At 48.5% G+C, this 20,931-nt stretch overlaps 1 protein-coding gene across 1 annotated transcript in view; it reads right to left on the bottom strand.

Annotated features, from left to right (window-relative positions):
- Nucleotides 1-20,931, bottom strand: part of tep1 (telomerase-associated protein 1) — a 37,234-nt gene that overhangs the window by 6,730 nt on the left and 9,573 nt on the right. The window contains exons 13-46 of the mRNA XM_064345539.1: nt 20,669-20,894; nt 19,872-20,024; nt 19,346-19,420; nt 18,627-18,748; nt 17,738-17,818; nt 17,488-17,634; nt 16,987-17,278; nt 16,691-16,812; nt 15,843-15,956; nt 15,676-15,692; nt 14,102-14,319; nt 13,724-13,911; nt 13,421-13,571; nt 13,102-13,281; nt 12,919-13,011; nt 11,232-11,358; nt 10,376-10,535; nt 9,817-9,950; nt 9,249-9,337; nt 8,888-9,002; nt 7,888-8,143; nt 7,679-7,799; nt 7,067-7,191; nt 6,843-6,942; nt 6,312-6,464; nt 5,856-6,068; nt 4,664-4,720; nt 4,294-4,417; nt 3,742-4,125; nt 3,118-3,275; nt 2,525-2,632; nt 1,934-2,038; nt 1,453-1,582; nt 622-689 (exon numbers count right to left, since the gene is read on the bottom strand). Coding sequence (XP_064201609.1) covers nt 622-689; nt 1,453-1,582; nt 1,934-2,038; nt 2,525-2,632; nt 3,118-3,275; nt 3,742-4,125; nt 4,294-4,417; nt 4,664-4,720; nt 5,856-6,068; nt 6,312-6,464; nt 6,843-6,942; nt 7,067-7,191; nt 7,679-7,799; nt 7,888-8,143; nt 8,888-9,002; nt 9,249-9,337; nt 9,817-9,950; nt 10,376-10,535; nt 11,232-11,358; nt 12,919-13,011; nt 13,102-13,281; nt 13,421-13,571; nt 13,724-13,911; nt 14,102-14,319; nt 15,676-15,692; nt 15,843-15,956; nt 16,691-16,812; nt 16,987-17,278; nt 17,488-17,634; nt 17,738-17,818; nt 18,627-18,748; nt 19,346-19,420; nt 19,872-20,024; nt 20,669-20,894 — 4,906 coding nt within the window. The remainder of the gene's footprint in view (nt 1-621; nt 690-1,452; nt 1,583-1,933; nt 2,039-2,524; nt 2,633-3,117; nt 3,276-3,741; nt 4,126-4,293; nt 4,418-4,663; nt 4,721-5,855; nt 6,069-6,311; nt 6,465-6,842; nt 6,943-7,066; nt 7,192-7,678; nt 7,800-7,887; nt 8,144-8,887; nt 9,003-9,248; nt 9,338-9,816; nt 9,951-10,375; nt 10,536-11,231; nt 11,359-12,918; nt 13,012-13,101; nt 13,282-13,420; nt 13,572-13,723; nt 13,912-14,101; nt 14,320-15,675; nt 15,693-15,842; nt 15,957-16,690; nt 16,813-16,986; nt 17,279-17,487; nt 17,635-17,737; nt 17,819-18,626; nt 18,749-19,345; nt 19,421-19,871; nt 20,025-20,668; nt 20,895-20,931) is intronic.

The raw sequence follows: 20,931 nt of genomic DNA, 5'->3' as shown, positions 1-20,931 counted from the left end.
TTAACTGCAATTCATCTATACAGCTGGATCTTCACTGAAGCAATTCAGATTATCCAAGGCAGTGGTAACCAACCCTGTCCCTGGAGATCTACCATCCTGTAGGTCTTCACTCCGACCCTAACAAAGCACACTTCACTCAACAGCTAGAGCAGGGCTGCCCAACCCTGTTCCTGGAGATCTACCATCCTGTAGGTCTTCACTCCGACCCTAACGAAGCACACACCTCACTCAACAGCTAGAGATTATATTGAGCTGCTAATTAGTAGAGTCGGGTGTGCCAAAATAAGGGCTGAAATTAAAATCTACAGGACGGCAGATCTCCAGCAACAGGGTTGGTTACCACTGATCTAAGAGTATAAATGGAATCTGGCTGTGCCCCATCTGAGAATTTAGAACTGAACCCACAACCTCCAGGTTACAAAACTAAGACATCTATCCACTAATCTACACACCAGCCCCGGTGTTGACTCATGAGGCAGAGAAGTCCCAGCATGCCTCCTGGCTGGGAAATGCAGTCGCACGCACAGTCATTAAGCACATTTACTGCACCTTAAACCTGGAAGCAAGGAAAAATACATCACAAAACTGCTAAAAAAAATAAAAAAATCACAAAAAACTCACGTGATATGGTCGCCATAGTTTCACCGTTCCATCGTCGGATGCCGTGGCAACCACCAGATTCTCCTCGTCTGAAACGAGAGGGACCAAATCAGCACGGGCGACCAAATACATGATCGAAGCAAGCATAACGTGTGTGTGTGTGGGTGCGTGTGTGCACATGTATGTGTGTGTGTGTGTATGTGTGCGTAAGTGTGTGTGTGTGTGTGTGTGTGTAAGTGTATGTGTGTGCACATGCATATGTGTGTGCGTGTGTATGTTTAAGTGTGTGCATGTGTGTGTGTATGTGTAAGGGAGTGCGTGTGTGTGTGGGTGCATGTTTGCGCGTGTATGTGTAATTGTGTGTGTGTGTGTGTGTGTGTGTGTGTAAGTGTCTGTGTGTGTGTGTGATGTGTATGTGTGTGTGTGTGTAGTGTGTGTGTGTGTGTGTGTGTGTGTGTGTGTGTGTATGTGTAAGTGCGTGCGTGTGTGTGGGTGCATGTGTGCACGTGTATGTGTGTGTATGTGTAATTGTCTGTGTGTGTGTGTGTGTGTAAGTGTGTGTGTGTAAGTGTGTGTGTGTGTAAGTGTGTGTGTGTGTGTGTAAGTGTGTGTGGTGTGTTGTGTGTGTTGTGTGTGTGTGTGTGAGTGTGTGTGAGTGAATCAGTGTGTGTGTGTGTGTGTGTGTGTGTGTGTGTAGGTGTGTGTGTGTGTGTGTGTGTGTGTGTGTGTATGTGTGTGTGTGTGTGTGTGTGTGTGTGTAGTGTGTGTGTGTGTGTGTGTGTGTGTGTGTGTGTGTGTGTAAGTGTGTGTGTGTGTGTGTGTGTGTGTGTAAGTGTGTGTGTGTACACATACCTGTGTTGGGCAAGGTGCTGCAGTGTTGGATTGGGGCACGATGTGCTGCAATCCTGCTGATCTCCACTCCTGACTGCCACTCCCATAGCAACAGCTCCCCTTCTCGTGATCCTCCAATCACATGCTGCCCCTGAGGACATACCCACAACAAAGGGTCACACAACACACTGACCACTTCTCCAAACAGGTGCTCTGGCCATTCTTCCACACTGCTGCCCTGACCACTGCTCCGCACTGCTGCCCTGACCACTGCTCCACATTGCTGCTCTGAACCACTGCTTCACACTGCTGCTCTGACCACTGCTCTACACTGCTGCTCAAACCACTGATCACACTGCTGCTCTAACCAATGCTCTACACTGCTGCTCTGACCACTGCTTCACACTGCTGTTCTGACCACTGCTTCACACTGCTGCTCATACTACTGCTCCACACTGCTGCTCAGAACACTGCTCCATGCTGCCCCCTGCTGGTTACTCACCGTGCAGCTGAGGGATGTGAGAGAAAGGGGAGTGGGGATCTCTCTGATGCAGGAACCTGTCTGTAGCTCCCAAACACACACTCTGCCATCACTGGAGCAGCTCACCTGCAGGAATAAACATAGTTTACACACATACGTACACACACACACCCTCCAACACACACACACACACACATACTGTATGTATTTATAACCATACACACACACACGTACAGTATGTATTTATAAATAAACACACACACACACACACACACACACTCACTCTCACACACACACACACACACTCACCACGTGACCACAACCACACACCGTAACCACTCACATCAGAGACTACTCACTGCCACAGCAACCTAAACCCAACAACACACACTATAACACACACACACTACTATACTACTGCATACTACTATAACACACACACACACACACCACACACCACTCCACACACACACACACACACACTCACTCACTCACAACATCACTCACACACTCACATCACCACTCACTCACTCACTCACTCACACACACTACACACACACACACTCACCCACACACACACACTCACTCTCACACACACACACACACACTCACCACGGTGGAGCCCACAGGAGTCCAGGCACAGCCGGTAAGCCAGTCTCTGTGACAGTGCAGGAGGGACTGAGAGAGGGAGGGGGGCTCGAGCTGCCACAGCAGGAGGGCCTAAAACCGCAACAACACTGATTACACATAATATACTACACTACTATACTACTATATTACTGCATACTACTATGTTACGCTATATTATACTGTACTACACTACATATACCATACTACGCATACTGTACTAAACTACACATATTATACTATACTACAATACTATACTATACGACTATATTACACATACTATACTGCTATACTATACAACTATACTACAAATACTATACTACAATAACTATACACTATATTACACATACTATACCAACTATACAAACACTAAACTAAATATATATACGTATACTACTATATATATTAAACACACAAAAACACACAACCAACAGAACTATACATAGTCAACGTAACTACTACTAACACAACACACACACACACACACACACAATCTCACACAGACACACACACACTCACACACACACACACACACACACACACACACACACACAGGAGACCACGCCCGCACTCCTTACCCGATCCTTCCCACCGGATAGAAGCTCCTCCCCTTTGGGGCTGAAGGACAGACAGGTCACGCCCCCACTGTGACCCCTCAGCACTGACACTGGGCTGGGGTCACACCAAGGGTCAGAGGTCAAATCCTGCACCAACCACAAGGCGATGGTGAAGTCCTCTGGGAAAGACAGAGAAAGAGAGAAAAGAAAGATAGGGTGAGAGAGAAGGATATGGCGGAAGAGAGCAACAGAGGGACAGGTTTTCTTTAAGGATGTATGCACATACTAACCCACTGTAGTGATTCTAAATCTGTTCAGAATCCCTGCTTGCACTGCCCTCTAGTGGAGACCACTGTCTACAATTGTTCAGCGTTTAACTTCACGCCACTAAGCAAAATAAGCCTTTATCATGTTCAGTGGGATTCAGCTGTACAAGAATAACTCATCACATATTTATTCAGTTACATTCATTCAACTAACTGAGTTCATGCAGTGTGATCTGACCTCAGCACTTGTGTTGGATCAGATTTGCCCGCCAGGTGCGATTCATGACTGAGCATTCGGATTGGGCACGCTTTATAAATCTAATTATTCGATCGGCCGTAAGTCGTGGCCAAGCAATGCGATTGGGTGGGAGGCGGTCACCTGATGCGGAGGCCAGGTGGGACGAGGACTGCGCCAGAGCGAGGATGGGGCCCTGCTGAACACCGAAACTGCCCTGAAGTTCCATCTGGTCCTCCCCCCGCCTCCTCCACACCCTCAGGAGCGAGTCCCCGCTCCCTGTGACCAGAAACTCCGCCTCGGTCTCCGGCTCCGCCTCCGGTCCCGTCTCTGACTCCGCCTCCTCTCCTGACCCCGTCTCCGTATCCGTATCCTCTCCCACCTCTGACCCTGCCTCATTTCCTGACCCCGCCTCCTTTGCCGACTCCGCCTCCATATCCTCTCCTGCCCCCTTGGCCGCGGGGTCCTGGATCCAGATCAGGCAGTGTACAGACTGCCTGAGGTTCTCACTGCTCCATAGCCTCTCTCCTGCAAAAACAACAAGACAAAAAGTACAATAACAAAAACAAAAAACAGTGTGTGTGTGTGTGCATGTGCGTGTATGTGTGTGTGTGTGTGTGTGCTTGTGGTAGAGTGTCTGCTAGTGTGTCAGACTGTGTGTGTGTGTGTGTGTGTACCAATGTCAGAATCACTCACCTGAGTCTGCACTGTATAGTTTCACACCATCTCCATGGTAACCCACAGCAGCGTGGCATCCAGAAACCTCAACACAGAGGGCTGGGGGCTCTGTGGTTGCCAGGTGACAAGAATCTGGCTGATCCTGGGGGACACACTGAGATTAGCCACTGTGAGAACATATTAATGTGTCCATATTAACCCTTTTGGGTGTAAGATCACAAATTGTGTGATTAGAATGTTCTAAACTGGACATTCTAACACTGATGTCACAATCACTACTGGTAACTGAATGCAACAAAGTTCTAGAACACTGACTTTCATTCCGAACATTCCAAAAAAAAAAAACTACTCTCCCAAAGGGTGAAATGCACACGGGATCTGTACAGACCTTGTCCTCCTTCAGCACGGCCATTTCCTCTCCAAGACCACCTGACCACACCTGGACCTGAGGGTGAGGAGGGGAGAGAGAACGCGGTAAACCACAGCAGATGTCACATGAGTAAGCTCGTCTCCCTTCTCTCGAATCGACAAGAGGCTGCGACGACCTTTGCCGTGTACGCATGCGTGATTGGGCTTTCTCCCCAATTAGGGACGAAAAAAGAAAAAAAACATTTTTCAAAATCTAATTATAAAGAAAATAAAGTGCAACAAGAATTGCACAAAAGCCATTTTAAACATGTGTGCTAGAAACCCAAAAGGATGAATTGTGACAAAACTAGTTTTGATGTACAGAGAAAAGGAAGCTTTGTACTGAATTCACCCATGAAACATACAAGACCTTCAGCTCCAGCAGATCTCTGAGATCCCTGTTAGCTGGTGATGATTAGAAAAAGATCAGAAATGTATTCAGATGCTGATCCATTTAGGACTTTAAACAAAAGTAACACAACTTAAAATAAAAAAAACTGAGGTACCAATGCATTGGGTTCAGCACATTGTGTGTTTAGTGTATGTATTTCATGTATAATGTGAGTATACTGTGTGTATAATGTACTGTGTCATCAGTGCTTATTGCGTGCATTGCATGAACCGTGTGTACAGTGTAAAATGAGTCAAATGTTGTGTGTGTACACTGAATGCATGTATAGTGTGTGAATATAGTGTATATGTTTTGCGTATAGTGTACAATGTTTTTAGAGTGTGCAGCGTAGAGTTTATAATGTGTGGTCTGTAGGGTGTAGAGTGAATACCACTAGAACAGTGTATAGTATATGGTGTGTATAGTGTATAATGTAGAGAGTACAGTGCTGTGTGTCTATAGTGTGCTGAGTGTAGTATGCACAGTGTGAATATATTGAGTATAGTGTGTGGCCTGTGTATAGTGCATAATGTTTGTAGAGTGTACAGTGTAGTGTGTATAGTGCATGGTGGGTAGTGTGTATATTGTGAATATAGTGAGTATAGTACATGGAGTGGGTATAGTTCAGTGTTTGTAGTGAGTACAGTGTAGTGTGTATAGAGTGTGGTGGCCAGTGTGTATAGTGTGAATATATTGAGAACAGCATATGATATATGTTGTGTGTATAGTGTGGTGTTTAGAGTGCACAGTGCATTGTGGGATAGTTTATAACGGGTCTCACCACACCATCTTCCCCAGCGCTCAGCAGTAGCTCTCCTCTCTCTACGAAGTTCAGCACTTCTGTGGACCCCTGGTGAGCCCTATAGCACCCCACGCAGGACAGCGCCGGTACTGCCCACAGTCTCACCTCGCCCGAGAGACTGCCAGAGGAGAGGAGAGAGGTGGAGGGAGAGAAAGAGAGACTTCGGACGGACTGCTGATGCCCCGAGAGAGTCTGAAAAAGAGAGAAGGGGGGGGGGGCAGGGTGGAGGACAGGGAGAGAGTGAGAGAGAGACAGAATGGGAGGTGTGGAAAAAGTGAGAGGAAGAGAGACAGAGAATGGGAGGTGTGGAGGAAGGGGGAGAGAGAGAGAGAGAGATTGGGAGAGTTTAAATGTTGTACGGACAAATAATGTTTTATCTGCTGAAATACACACTGCCCCCCATCCTCGCTCCCTCCCCCCCCCCCACACACTCACCCCCAGGGCCTCTCCACGGAGCCAGTTCCACAGACGGACGCCCCCGTCCCACCCCCCGACTGCCAGCACCTGACCCTCGGGGTCAAAGGTGACGCAGTTCAGAGGGCACGGGTTGAGCAGTGTTGTCACCAGAGTTCCGTTTGGAGACCAGACCTGGGGAAACGCAGGAAGCATGTAAATGGTAAATGGACTGCATTTATATAGCGCTTTTATCCAAAGCGCTTTACAACTGATGCCTCTCATTCGCCAGAGCAGTTAGGAGTTAGGTATCTTGCTCAAGGACACTTCGACACGCCCAGGGCGGGGTTTTGAACCGGCAACCCTCCGACTGCCAGACAATCGGTCTTACCTCCTGAGCTATGTCGCCCCTATGTCGCATGTGACTGACTGCTGTCCAAGTCCATCCGCAGGACATTAAAGCGCGATTCAGCCTAACATCGCACGCCACTGCCAGCACAAACACACTACAAACCCAGTGATCGCTGCTGCTTAAGGCTTGTGGTTTACTTAAGAACATGCATGCACTCTCACCTTCAGATTGAAGTCCAGAGAGACTGTGGCCAGGCGCTTCCTGTCTCCACTGACATCACATCCTGTGATCCTGTTGGTATGGGCATCCACGTGGGCAGTCCTTGAAAGACACAGGCGGTACAACCAATTTTTTTTCACCGTTTAGTGGCAGCCACTTTCTGTCATTACGTTACGTTGGCTATGGTGTTCAGCTTGATGTTCACTGCGCTGCAGTGTTCAGTCACCTGCAGCCGTTCTCGACGTCCCACACTTCCAGCCGTCCGTCAAAGGAGGTGGATGCCAGAAGTCCCTCCTCCAGGAAGCAGCACCCAGAGATGCCATCACAGCTGCTGACCAATGACCTCACTTCCTGTGAACACCAATCAACACACAGTTTACCAATGACCTCACTTCCTGTAAACACCAATCAACATACAGTTTACCAATGACTGCACTTCCTGTGAACACCAAAGGGAAGGTCATTTTCTTCAATACAAAGTGTATGTTATCAACCGTCTCAAGTTTACCTAAATATCGTATGATTTACAAATCAGAAACCAAATTTCGTAGTATTCACGGCCTTTATGACATCATACTTAGAGAGTAGAGAGCATTGCACACATTTTGAAGCCAATAAGACCAAACATTATGTGATAAATTCTGAATTTAAATTTCATGTCCATGTTAAAGCCTCAAGAAACCTGTTTATTTAAAAATGTTTATTTCTTGTTATTTCTGTGATAATCTGTATATATGTTCAGTGTTTCACAAAAAAAATTAAAAAGATTTCTTCAATGAGTGAGATTTCCTAAACAGTGGTGGGGGCGGGGACATTTGTGACTGACAGGTGCGTTTACCTGTCCGGTCTCTCTGTGGATGAGGTGCAGGGACCCATTCTCAGTGCCCACGGCCGCCAAGGTGTGCCCAGGGCTCAGAGCCACACAGGTGGGTTTGGACAGGTAAGAGGAGAGCAGCTCGCTGTGAAGGGCAGGTGTCACATTCGCTCAGGTACAAACCCAGATTCAGGCCATCGAAGCAGAACGGCAGGTGCAGGCGGATGGATTACCTGTCCGCCACACAGAGCTGTTCAGGTTTATTCAGCCACCTCATCAAGCGCACGCCCCCAGCCCCACTCCGTCGCCCATTTCCCACAATGCCCTGGGCCCAGGAGTGAGGAGCGCTGCCGTCCGGCTCGTTGAGCGCCTGCTGCAGGAAGAGAGCTGGCCAACGGGAGAACAGGGGGGCGTGTCGTTTCAGGAAACTGCGACATTCTTCCAGGTTGCCGGGAGGAGCCGAGTCAGCGGCGGTGGAATTCTGGGACTCTTCAGGAGCAGGAACACGAAAAAGAAATCGACCCAAATCAGGTTTCAGTGAGCGCTTACTTCTGTCTCAATCTCAACCCTTTGAGGTGTAAGATCACAAAAGTGTGATTTGAATGTTCTTAACTGAACATTCTAATGCTGACGTAACAATCACTGCTGGAAACTGACAGCACTGGAGTTCTAGAACACTGACTCACTGGAGACAGCAATGGAGTTCTAGAACACTGACTCACGGGAACATTCAACAAAAAAACCTTCTCTTCAAAGGGTTAATGAGTGTTTACTCCTGTCTTTAATGACTCGCTGGGGGAGTCCAGGATTACAATGCTTTTGCAAGGATCAGAAAAAATTATGTACGATTCACAAAGTACCCTGGGTAGAAAACCACACTATCGGAGAAGCAGCAACACCTCTCCGTCTGTCTAGTAACTGTTCAGAAGACTTAATGTTTCTTTTTCCTCCCTTACATTGATTTAACTCACCTCTATGTTTCTTGTACAGTTACTTTATTTACTTGCATCAATCAGTTGTTGATATAGCAGCATGAACTGTACTCTGTATTTTGTCTTTTGGAATCAACCTCAGTTACTTCATAACTAAAACTGTTGCATGATGGCTTCTGAAGTTCTCATTGGCTTGATGCTTTCAGAAAGTCACAGACGGGTGGTAGGATTGAACAGATGAGCAGTGGCTCCTGGGAACTGTAGTTCACCAGAGTGTCACATTGTACTTTTTGTGGCTCACCAAACTGGCTGTAGGTTTCCAGGAGGTGGTGCAGGAGTCCGTGCCGAACATTAGCATACAGGAAGTGGAAGCTGGACAGCAGGAAGCTCATCGCTGCCATCTGGCCACTGCTCATCTAAATGAGGAGAAGCAAGAAAAAGACATTTTCAAATAATTTAATGACAAATTTCCTTTTTTTTCTTTCCCCTTTGTCTCTTCAGTTTGAAATGTTCAATCATGCCGAAGTGGCAGCCATTACTGCAACTGCCATTGTCCAATGAGGACAACACAGACATGCACGTGCTCTCCTCTAAACCACATGTGTCAGCCACCGCAGCTAATGACACAGCCAATGACACGGTGAGGGGGTGGAGTCACTGACCAGGTGGGCGGGAAGGTGGATGACGGCATCCGCTTCGCAGTGAACAAACGTGTCCTTTCCCTGAGGGTCACTGAGCGTCCAGAGGTGTGCTGAGAGAGAGAGAGAGCGTGAGAGAGAGAGAGAAAGAGTGTGTGAGCGAGAGAGAGTGGGAGAGAGAAAGAGTGTGTGAGAGAGAGAGAGAGAGAGAGAGAGAGAGAAAGAGTGTGTGAGCGAGACAGAGTGGGAGAGAGAAAGAGTGTGTGAGAGAGAGAGAGAGAGCGAGCGAGAGAGAGGGGGAGAGAGAGAGACAGACAGACAATGTGTAGTTAGATTGAGATAAAAACACACAGAAATAAACACACCAACAAACAGTGATACAGACATACACACACGAGAACAGACAGAAACAAATATGTGTTTATAGTGAGCATTAATCATTTGTTATTCCTGCACATAACAAATGATTAATGTCTGATGTCTGTGATGCATGCGTGCATGCATGGATGTGCGTGTGTGTGTGTGTGCATGTGCGTGACTGAACATGTGTGCGTGTGTGTGTGTGTGTGCGTGTGCGTGTGCGTAACCTCACCTGCCAATAGGCTGTGCGCTCTGGCCTTGTCACCCGCTCCTGACAGGAAGAGCTGCTCAAAGGCAGACCTCACCTCAGGATTGGTCAAAGTCAGAGAGTCTTCCGGGCCTTGGGAGTAGGGTTGACCAATCAGGCTGCAAGACAGGTTTCCTCCTATTTATGCTGTTCTACTCTATATACGGTTACATACAACATTCCAGGTATACACACCAACATGGGCTTAACTGGACTAACATGAATATAATGCCAACCTCATGTACTGGCATGGATATGCTAACCGCCTATACTAACACGGGAATAATGGCAATCTCCTGTAAACTTTTTCAGCTTTATTAGACAGGATAGTGTAGAGAGACAGGAAGAACTAGGAGGAGAGAGAGGGAGAGACATGCGGCAAGGGTCTGCGGCGGTCGGACTCGAACCGCCGACGTCGCGGCTCGCAACGAGCGTGAGGAAAGCGCTCTACGGGCTACGCCACTGGAGGCCCCGATCTCCTGTAAACTTCTGTTACTTTAGCACTAAGTTTACAGGAGATTATTCCGTGCGAACATGGGAATACCTCTGCAAAGTTCGGAAAAACTGGGAAAAGGTTGCCATGGGGATGCGTTCCTGCGGCTTCCTGGCCAGCTTCAGCATTTCCTGCCATGTGACCGTTCCGCTCCCGGAAGAGAGCTCACTGCACATGCTCAGTATTGCGTAAAGATCTCTTTCTCTCAGTCCTGCAAAAAAAAAAAAACACAAAGACAACATGGTCACCAGGGCCATGCTGAACAATTATCACTCTGTCCACAGTGTGTTCGTGTGTGTGCGTGCGTGTGTGCGTGTGCGTGTGTGTGCGTGCACGAGTGATGATGGGCATGTACTGAGTGTGTGAAAGCAATACAGTGAACACGCAATTTATGTAGTGTGTAGTGTGTGTGTGTAATGACTGTGTAAAGTGTGTAGAGTGTGTGTAGGAAGTGTGTAGGGAGTGGGTAGAGTGTGTGTAGAGTGTGCATAGTTTGTGCAGAGTGTGTGTAGGGAGTTTGTAGTGTGTGTGTAGGGAGTGTGTAGTGTGTGTAGAGTTTGTGTAGAGTTTGTGCAGTGTGTTTACAGTATGTGTAGAGTGTGTGCAGGGAGTGTGTTGAGTGTGTAGTACGTGTACAGTGTGTCAGGGTAGTGTGTAGGGAGTGTGAAGTGTGTGTAGAGTGTGTGTAGTGTGTGTAGAGTTTGTGTAGAGTTTGTGCAGTGTGTGTACAGTATGTGTAGAGTGTGTGCAGGGAGTGTGTTGAGTGTGTAGAGCGTGTAGAGTGTGTCTGGGGAGTGTGTAGTGTGTGTAGAGTGTGTGTAGAGTTTGTGCAGTGTGTGGAGCGTGTAGAGTGTGTCTGGGGAGTGTGTAGAGTGTGTGTAGAGTGTGTGCAGTGTGTGCTGCTTACCGCAGTGGCTGACGGTCAGTGCTGCCAGGGCCCAGCCGAGCCCCCTGACCTGGGACTGCATTCTGAGCAGTGCCTGCTTAACCAGCGGCCCCACTGCCTGAGGGAGGGACTGGAGACTGTCCTTCATCTGCAGAGCAACATCATCATCATCATCATCAACATCAATACCATCATCCCCATAACTGTTACCTTAATTAACATCATCAACAACATCATCATCATCAGTACTATCATCACCATAACTATAACCTCAATTTACATCATCAACATCATCATCATCATCAGTACTATCATCACCATAACCATAACCTTAAATAAAATTATCAACAACATCATCATCATCATCATCAAAACTGTCATTGACATTGCCATAACCATCGCCTTCATCAACATCATCACCATCACCTTCATCAACAATATTATAACCACAGCATCAGCAATACAAGCATCCCCATAACTATCACCTTCATCAACATCAACAGCACCACCACCATCATCACCCAAACTACCACCATCACCTTCATCAACATCATCACCACCATCATCATCACCAAAACCCTCATCACCCAAACTATCACCGTCACCTTCATCAACATCATCAGCACCACCACCATCATTGCCCAAACTACCACCATCACCACCACCAAAACCCTCATCACCCAAACTATCACCATCACCTTCATCAACATCATCACCACCATCATCATCACCCATAACCATCATTTACCCAAACTATCACCCACTTCATCACCTCATCAACTCATCAAACCCTCATCACCCAAACTATCACCATCACCTTCATCAACATCATCACCACCATCATCATCACCCATAATATTCATCACCCAAACTATCACCATCACCTTCATCAACATCATCATCACCAAAACCCTCATCACCCAAACTATCACCATCACCTTCATCAACATCATCACCACCATCATCACCATAATCACATCAACTATCACATCACCTTCATCAACATCATCCACCATCACCAAACCCTCATCAGCCTAACTATCACCATCATCATCACACCACCAATCATCACCAAAACCCCATCACCCATTCACCAACTCATCTCCTATCACATCATACACCTCATCCCAAAACCTCATAGCCAACTATCATCATCAACATCATCACCACCACCATCATCACCAAAACCCTCATCAGCCTAACTATCACCATCATCAACATCATCACCACCACCATCATCACCAAAACCCTCATCAGCCTAACTATCACCATCATCTCCATCAGCATCACCTTCATCAACATCATCACCACCATCACCAAAACCCTCATCACCCTAACTATCACCATCATCTCGATCACCATAAATGGTAAAATGGTAAATGGACTGCATTTATATAGCGCTTTTATCCAAAGCGCTTTACAATTGATACCTCTCATTCACCAGAGTAGTTAGGGGTTAGGTGTCTTGCTCAGGGACACTTCGACACGCCCAGGGCGGGGATCGAACTAGCAACCCTCCGACTACCAGACAACCGCTCTTACCTCCTGAGCTATGTCGCCCCACCATCATCAACTTAATCACGGTCTTCCTCATCATCATCATCATCATCATCATCCCCAGTACTGCTCCCAGGTGAGCTCTGGTGCAGGTGAGCTCCTCCCAGGTGAGCTCTGATACAGATGAGCTCTGGTTCAGGTGAGCTCTTACCTTTTCAAACACGGCAAAGCTCCTCAGTTCCTCACAGGCCATGTGTAGGTACAGCGGGCTGGCAGAACCCTTCTTCATCATCAGCGACTGCAGCTACACACACACACGCACACACACACAGAATATTACCCACCAGGTCTCAGGCGATGTTGTACACTCAGCACTTCACCTCAGGGCACAAACCTGGTTGTTAAACGCCGAGTCGCTCAGTTTCTTCCCGTACATCGCAAGCTCCGTCTGAACAATCTCCCTTCTGTCCAGCATGGAAAGCGGTCCCAAGGAAAACACAGAGGAACCCTTCATCTTTGCCAGAGTGTGCCGGAGGGTTGAGTTTGGGGTGACACTCAGTACCAAAGATACACCCTGAGAAATTAGGTAGGTTTTTATGGCATAAAACATTCCTGGAATAAAACAATTTTTACTTCACACAAAATAATCTACAGTATAGAGTTGGCGCACAGCCAATATTTCTCTGAGTGAAAGCCAGCCTATGTTTACTGACCAGAGGGAGGTCCTGTGGTATCCAGTCAAACCGCAGCTGGCCTCTGGCATCCTGTATAAGCTCCACCCCATCAACCAGCAGAGCCAGTGGTTGGCTCTTCCTTGCTTCACTCAGGGCTTTGAGTTCTGTGTGGAATTCTGCCAACAGGTTTCTATAGCAACGAGACTGCCCGTCAGCATCATGCATTTTTAGTGCACTAGATATAGAGAGAATAGACTAGTTCTGCAGCTGTTATTATTATTATGATTAGTATTATTAATAATAAAATAAACAGAACAGCTGCCCACAAACAAACACACTTACTTATAAGATGTAGGGAGGCAAGTCTCCTCCCCTTTTCCTAGCCTCTTCCTCAGCCATTGGATGAGGCAGCGCAGCAGCTGCTCCACACTCTGTGCTGATTGGCTGGCAGCAGTGAAGTAGGAGATGACATCACAGCCAGATGCTTTCTGAGATTTGTCTGGGCTCCTCAGTGCATTGGCAAGTGCAGCCTGCAGAAAGGGGCCTCCTATTGGTCAGTGCATCACACAGTCTGCTTATACAGTACACCACTGAGATTCCTATTGGTCAGTGACTCACTCAGCATCACACTGCTTGCACAGCTGTGCACGCGAGTACACATTTAGGTATAAATGGCATATTTGAACATGTAAGCATAGACTCCTGTGTAATCATGGTTACCATGAACACGGTCTTCCCCTCTCCGGGCCCCCCCTCCACCAGCACAATGCCCCTGGCCCCGCCCTGTCTGCGCTGAGCGTCCTGTACGGTCTTCATCGCCGCGGCAATCAGCTTGTCCCGCCCGTAACACTGCCGAGACTGCGCGTCCTGAAACATTTCCTGTTCCGTGACCTCTGTCTCGTCCACTTCCTGTTCAGATGCACAAAAAAACGTGAATCCTGTAGCTCCAGGACATGCCAAAGCATTAGAATTTAGCGCACAGACACCAGCTCTCTCTCATCGTTAGCGTTTAGCGTACAGACACCAGCTCTCTCTCTCATCGTTAGCGTTTAGCGTACAGACACCAGCTCTCTCTCATCGTTAGCGTTTAGCGCACAGACACCAGCTCTCTCTCATCGTTAGCATTTAGCGTACAGACACCAGCTCTCTCTCATCGTTAGCGCTTAGCGCACAGACACCAGCTCTCTCTCTCATCGTTAGCGTTAGCGTACAGACACCAGCTCTCTCATCGTTAGCGTTAGCGTACAGACACCAGCTCTCTCTCATCGTTAGCATTTAGCGTACAGACACCAGCTCTCTCTCTCATCGCTTAGCGTTGCGTAGCAGACACCAGCTCTCTCTCTCATGTTAGCGTTTAGCGATACAGACACCAGCTCTCTCTCATCGTTAGCATTTAGCGTACAGACACCAGCTCTCTCTCATCTTAGCGTTTAGCGTACAGACACCAGCTCTCTCTCTCATCGTTAGCGTTTAGCGTACAGACACCAGCTCTCTCTCATCGTTAGCGTTTAGCGTACAGACACCAGCTCTCTCTCATCGTTAGCGTTTAGCGTACAGACACCAGCTCTCTCTCTCATCGTTAGCGTTTAGCGTACAGACACCAGCTCTCTCTCATCGTTAGCGTTTAGCGTACAAGCACCAGCTCTCTCTCATCGTTAGCGTTTAGCGTACAGACACCAGCTCTCTCTCATCGTTAGCGTTTAGCGCACAGACACCAGCTCTCTCTCATCGTTAGCGTTTAGCGTACAGACACCAGCTCTCTCTCATCGTTAGCGTTTAGCGTACAGACACCAGCTCTCTCTCATCGTTAGCGTTTAGCGTACAGACACCAGCTCTCTCTCATCGTTAGCGTTTAGCGCACAGACACCAGCTCTCTCTCATCGTTAGCGTTTAGCGTACAGACACCAGCTCTCTCTCTCATCGTTAGCAGTTTGTGCGTTTGCAGACACCAGCTCTCTCTCATCGTTAGCGTTTAGCGTACAGACACCAGCTCTCTCTCATCGTTAGCAAGCGTTTTTAGGTCGTACAGACACCAGCTCTCTCTCATCGTTAGCGTTTAGCGTACAGACACCAGCTCTCTCTCTCATCGTTAGCTTAGCGCAGACACCAGCCTCTCTCATGTTGCGTTAGCGACACACCAGCTCTCTCTCATCGTTAGCGTTTAGCGTACAAGCACCAGCTGTCTCTCTCATGTAGCTTGCGACGACACCAGCCCTCTCACGTAGCGTTCGTACAACACCAGCTTCTCGACCAACGACACCAGGCCTCCAAGGCGTCCGTCTCTCAAACCCAGCCCCCTCCCCAGGGGTAACTGAGAGTGGGGGGAGGGGAGAATCCGGGGAAAAGGGAGGGAGAAAAAAAAACATCCATTATAGTGCTTAAAGCACAGCTCCGGTTCATCGTTCTGCGTTGTCTGTATTCTGTTTTTGTTGTGAGAAAATTGTACTGCAGTAGAACTCACTCTTCGGTGACTTTGGCTCCGCTTTGCAGAATTCTGCTTTTCAGATCGGCCATTTTGGACTCGGCATCCTTCGACTCCGCCGCAAAGTCACCCCTCCAGCTAACCGGGACAGACCTGACCAATCACGTGCGTGCACACACACACATACACACACACACACACATACACATAGACACACACACACACGCAGATGCAATGAAGCTCAAAATTCAGGTGTTATTAATGTGCTGTTGGGGTATTACAAATATGTCATTAGACTAAAGTGAGGTAGAGTGTGTGTACCTGGGCAGGTGAGGTAGAGTGTGTGTACCTGAGCAGGTGAGGTAGAGTGTGTGTACCTGTACCTGGACAGGTGAGGTAGAGTGTGTGTACCTGAGCAGGTGAGGTAGAGTGTGTGTCCCTGAGCAGGTGAGGTAGAGTGTGTGTACCTGAGCAGGTGAGGTAGAGTGTGTGTACCTGAGCAGGTGAGGTAGAGTGTGTGTACCTGGGCAGGTGAGGTAGAGTGTGTGTACCTGAGCAGGTGAGGTAGAGTGTGTGTACCTGGGCAGGTGAGGTAGAGTGTGTGTACCTGAGCAGGTGAGGTAGAGTGTGTGTCCCTGAGCAGGTGAGGTAGAGTGTGTGTCCCTGAGCAGGTGAGGTAGAGTGTGTGTACCTGGACAGGTGAGGTAGAGTGTGTGTCCCTGAGCAGGTGAGGTAAAGTGTGTGTACCTGGGCAGGTGAGGTAGAGTGTGTGTACCTGGGCAGGTGAGGTAGAGTGTGTGTCCCTGAGCAGGTGAGGTAGAGTGTGTGTATCTGAGCAGGTGAGGTAGAGTGTGTGTCCCTGAGCAGGTGAGTTAGAGTGTGTGTACCTTGCCAGCTGAGGTGTTCTGAAGTAGAAGAACATGCGGTTCTGAGCAGAATCCGGGTGAAGATCCTGGAATTGACGAATCTCCATTTCTGTGATGGACAGACCGGCGGGGGCGGAGCTTATCTGCAGAAAACATCCAATAAACACTGAATATACAGTGAGAGAGCGTGTGAGAGAGAGAGGGAGGGGGAGAGAGAGAGAAAGAGCAAGAGAGAAAGAGAGAGAGAGAGAGAGAGAGAGAGAGAGAGAGCCTGAGAAAGAGAGAGAGTGATAGACAGATACAGGACGATATCTCACCCATTGGTACTGTGGCAGTGGTGGCAGCGCAGGGGCAGGGGGCACCAGGCCGTACCTCTCTCCCAGAATGCCGAGCAGCAGCTGGCTGCGGCAGACGTGCGACAGGCAGAGTTCCAGGGCCCGGCCTGCCTCCTCCTCGGTGATGCCCCAGCGCAGTTCCACCTCCTGCAGGTAGAGGCAGTGCGGAGCGGCGCGGCGTCGCAACTCGGGGAACACGCGGCGCACCAGCACGTCTCTCTCCCCGTGCATGTCCCTGAACGTGGAGGAGACGAACACGCGCACCGCTCGCCACCTGGGGGCGACAGAGAGTCCAATCACAACGGCAGCCCGGGCGTAAACGTGTGCGCACGTGTGCGTGCATGTTTGTGTGTGTGTGTGTCTGTGTGTGTGTGAGAGAGTGTGTGTTTGTGCGTGTACGTGCGTGTATGTGCCTGTGTGCGTGTGCGTGTGCGCATGTGTGTGTGTGTTTGTGTGTAAGTGTGTAAGTGTGTGTGTATGTACCGTAGTTTTGGGGTGGCAGGCAGGGAGCAGACAGCAGTGTCTCTGCCATTCTGGTCTTTGGCTCCCTCTGGTGGAGGGATGCTGTGCAGCTTATCAATGCGCTCCACGTGATCCAGAAGCCTGGAAGAGCCTCTTTCTCCAATAAATCTGAGACAGAAAGAGAGAGAGAAAATGCATAAAACAAGAGGGATCATTGACAGGCTACTACAGCTCCCCCAGTGGTTCTAAGTGGTACTACAGTTACTCTTACCTGAGGACCTGTTCACTGAACCCATGCAGCTCCACAACGTTCCGGTCTATGTTCCGGTGGTCCATTTTAACGCTAGTCCCACTGAAATTTACAACCAGATACACACACACACACACACACACACACACAGGCACACATGCACGCACACACATGCATGCACGCACACACACGCACGGACACACATATACACAAATGCACACACACGAACACACACAACCACATGCATACACACACACACACACACACACACATACAATTTACTTGAAGGAATAAGCTAAATTTTACAGAGAAACTGAAAGATGGATGGAGAAAGGGAACAAATGAGTGAGAGAAAAAGAAGGAAAATGGAGCTTCCGAAAAGTTATGTTTTATTCTCCAATTGGCGACATGTCCTTTATTACAACTGGAATATGTGAGGGATACTGTCGCAATCAACCAGCAGGGGTTGCTAGAGAGCAACGAGAAGAGGAACTCTGCAGAATGAGCCCTCTCTAACCGGACGAGCCACAAGGCAGCTCAGGTAAAGTATAGGTAAGGTGCATTACATGACATACGTACTTTGAGGTAAGGTGTATATCCATGTTATGCACATTGTTAGGCAAGACGAATGTCAGAGAGAATCAAACCTGGCCCTTGAACCCAAAGCCTGCCTGGGTTTTCCTTCCTCCCAGGTAATTAAATGAACAACTAGTGCTACTGATTGGCCAGACTGTCTTCACACCTGACTCCCAGGTAAAGGGAGGGTGGAAAAAACCCAGCAGTTTTCAGCCCTCAAGTACCATGATTTGTTGATCCCTAGTTGAAATACATGTAAATCATATTTAAAGGTAAGGTGTATATGAAGTCAAGGTAAGGCAATCGTTTAAAAATAACACGTTTTGAGTCATACCTACTGATGAGGAGCATGTTGATTTGCAGGGTTTCAGGGTTGATGTCCTTCCGGTACTTGTTCAAGACATGCTCCAGGTCACTGTGCATAGTGTAATCCATCAAAGAGATTATCGTGTCCACCTGAAAAATGAGAACAGTCATAACACAGGTCAGCATGTCCAATCCGTCTTTTTAAGCCCCCGTACCTGTCGATCTACACATCAATTCAGTCGGCCTGTCAATCGACACAATTTACTCTACCCCTACTAATTCTATGAACTCGATTGTCAATCCACACATCGATTCCACAGACTCACCCGGCAAAATACACATCATCGTATTGTAGTATCGTATCAGATATGTAGTGCATAAACTGTGGCCTCAGAGAAGGAAACAGTGAATCTGACACAAATATTGTATCGTTTCTAAGAATGTGGCCTGGTCTCCCCCGTCACAAATAGCATCAAAGCAATTGTGAGTGGGGCAATTTAAAATCCACTGATACCCTAATCTAGGCAAACCCAGATCTATGGGTCTCACCTCCTCACCTCCTCAGAAGAGACGAACCAGGAGGCACGGGACACCATATCTGGGGTGGGAAACCCCGCACGCCTGACTTTTCTCCATTACTTTAAGTTTGAATGCAATCTTTAGGTAGGCCGGTCCTTGTCGTGAGTTACTGCGTTCGATGATTATCGCCGAGGCACGTCGTCCAGCCCCGGGAGAGGCGCACGTTACCTTGGCTTTCTTGGTGACCAGGTGTAGGAGGAGCTCGTTGTAGTCTTTCAGTCTGCCCAAATTCTCCCTCAGACTCTGTTGAACAGGAAGAACGTTAGGCCCCGCGTGTAGCAGAGTGTATCTTTACACAGGTGTGCGTGCAGCAATGCACGTAGCGGCGAACGCGTGTACGTGCGTGTCAGTGCATGCGTCCGTGTGTAGGAGAGCGTGTTTATCAGTGCGTGAAGCAGTGTTTTGTGTGTGTCTGGGGGGGAGGGGGAGGGGGGGGGGCGTGGTGAAGTGTAACCATCAGTGTTTGTAGCAATGTTTGCCATGTATGTATAGAGTGTATGTGTTGGAGTGAATGACTGTGTGTAGCGGGTGGTGTTTCAAGGTTGGGTGTGCAGCAGGAGTGTGTGTAGCACAGAGGCGAACGCACAGCTGGGATAATCATGGAACATGCTCTCACCACACATGGGTATGTCCTATTACAGGTTGGCTATAGAGGGAATAGAACCGAAAACAGCCCATCAGAAGCCAGCCTTACCTTCACCTGCTTCATCACGTGCCAGACGTTATCCAATAAGAGGTCCGATTTTAGCTCCGCCTCTTCGAAACCACAATTCTTGACGAGGAGCAACTCGAAGTGCTCACTGCAGTGGCCTATCATCATCGCCAGCAACAGCGCCACCTCCTGGAGCTAGAGAATTACACTATTAAAAACGGCTACAGCAAGGCCTTGTGGGTAATGCGGTGATGATGCAGGAAGACTGCAGAGAGGGTGAGTCTTATGGAGGGACAGAGACTTACAATGGGAGTGAGTCTTATGGAGGGGATGAGTCTTATAGAGGGGATGAGTCTTATGAAGGGGGTGAGTCTTACAGTGGGGGTGAGTCTAAATGAAGGGGGTGAGTCTTACAGTGGGGGTGAGTCTTATGGAGGGGGTGAGTCTTACAGTGGGGATGAGTCTTGTAGAGGGGATGAGTCTTACAGTGGGGTGAGTCTTATGAGGTGAGTCTTACAGTGGGGGTGAGTCTTATGGAGGGGTGAGTCTTACAGTGGGGGTGAGCCTTATGAAGGGGGTGAGTCTTATGGAGGGGGTGAGTCTTACAGTGGGGGTGAGTCTTATGGAGGGGATGAGTCTTATAGAGGGGATGAGTCTTACAGTGGGGGTGAGTCTTATGAGGGGGTGAGTCTTACAGTGGGGGTGAGTCTTATGAAGGGGGTGAGTCTTACAGTGGGGGTGAGTCTTATGGAGGGGATGAGTCTTACAGTGAGGGTGAGTCTTATGGAGGGGATGAGTCTTACAATGGGAGTGAGTCTTATGGAGGGGTTGAGGCTCACTTTGGGTTCAGGATCGTCGTCAGATTGGTCCTGTGGGTCCTCTGGGTCAGGGGGGTAGCAGAAGTCCAGTTTTGAGCTCCATGATGTATAGAAGTCCATGTCCATGTTACACAGCAGTAGGGTGCGTCCTGGCAGCGGAGGCACATTGTACTTGCAGGAGATCTGGACCGCTTGCTCCAGAGCCTGCTGGTACCGATCCAGAACTTCCGGGGTACAGCGCTTGGGACTGAGAGAGACGCACACACACACACACACACACAAGT

Source organism: Anguilla rostrata, chromosome 8, assembly GCF_018555375.3.
Source record: "Anguilla rostrata isolate EN2019 chromosome 8, ASM1855537v3, whole genome shotgun sequence".
In the NCBI taxonomy this organism is placed as follows: domain Eukaryota; kingdom Metazoa; phylum Chordata; class Actinopteri; order Anguilliformes; family Anguillidae; genus Anguilla; species Anguilla rostrata.
The sequence above is the reverse complement of the archived record's forward strand: the minus strand, read 5'-3'. Positions and strand labels throughout refer to the sequence as shown.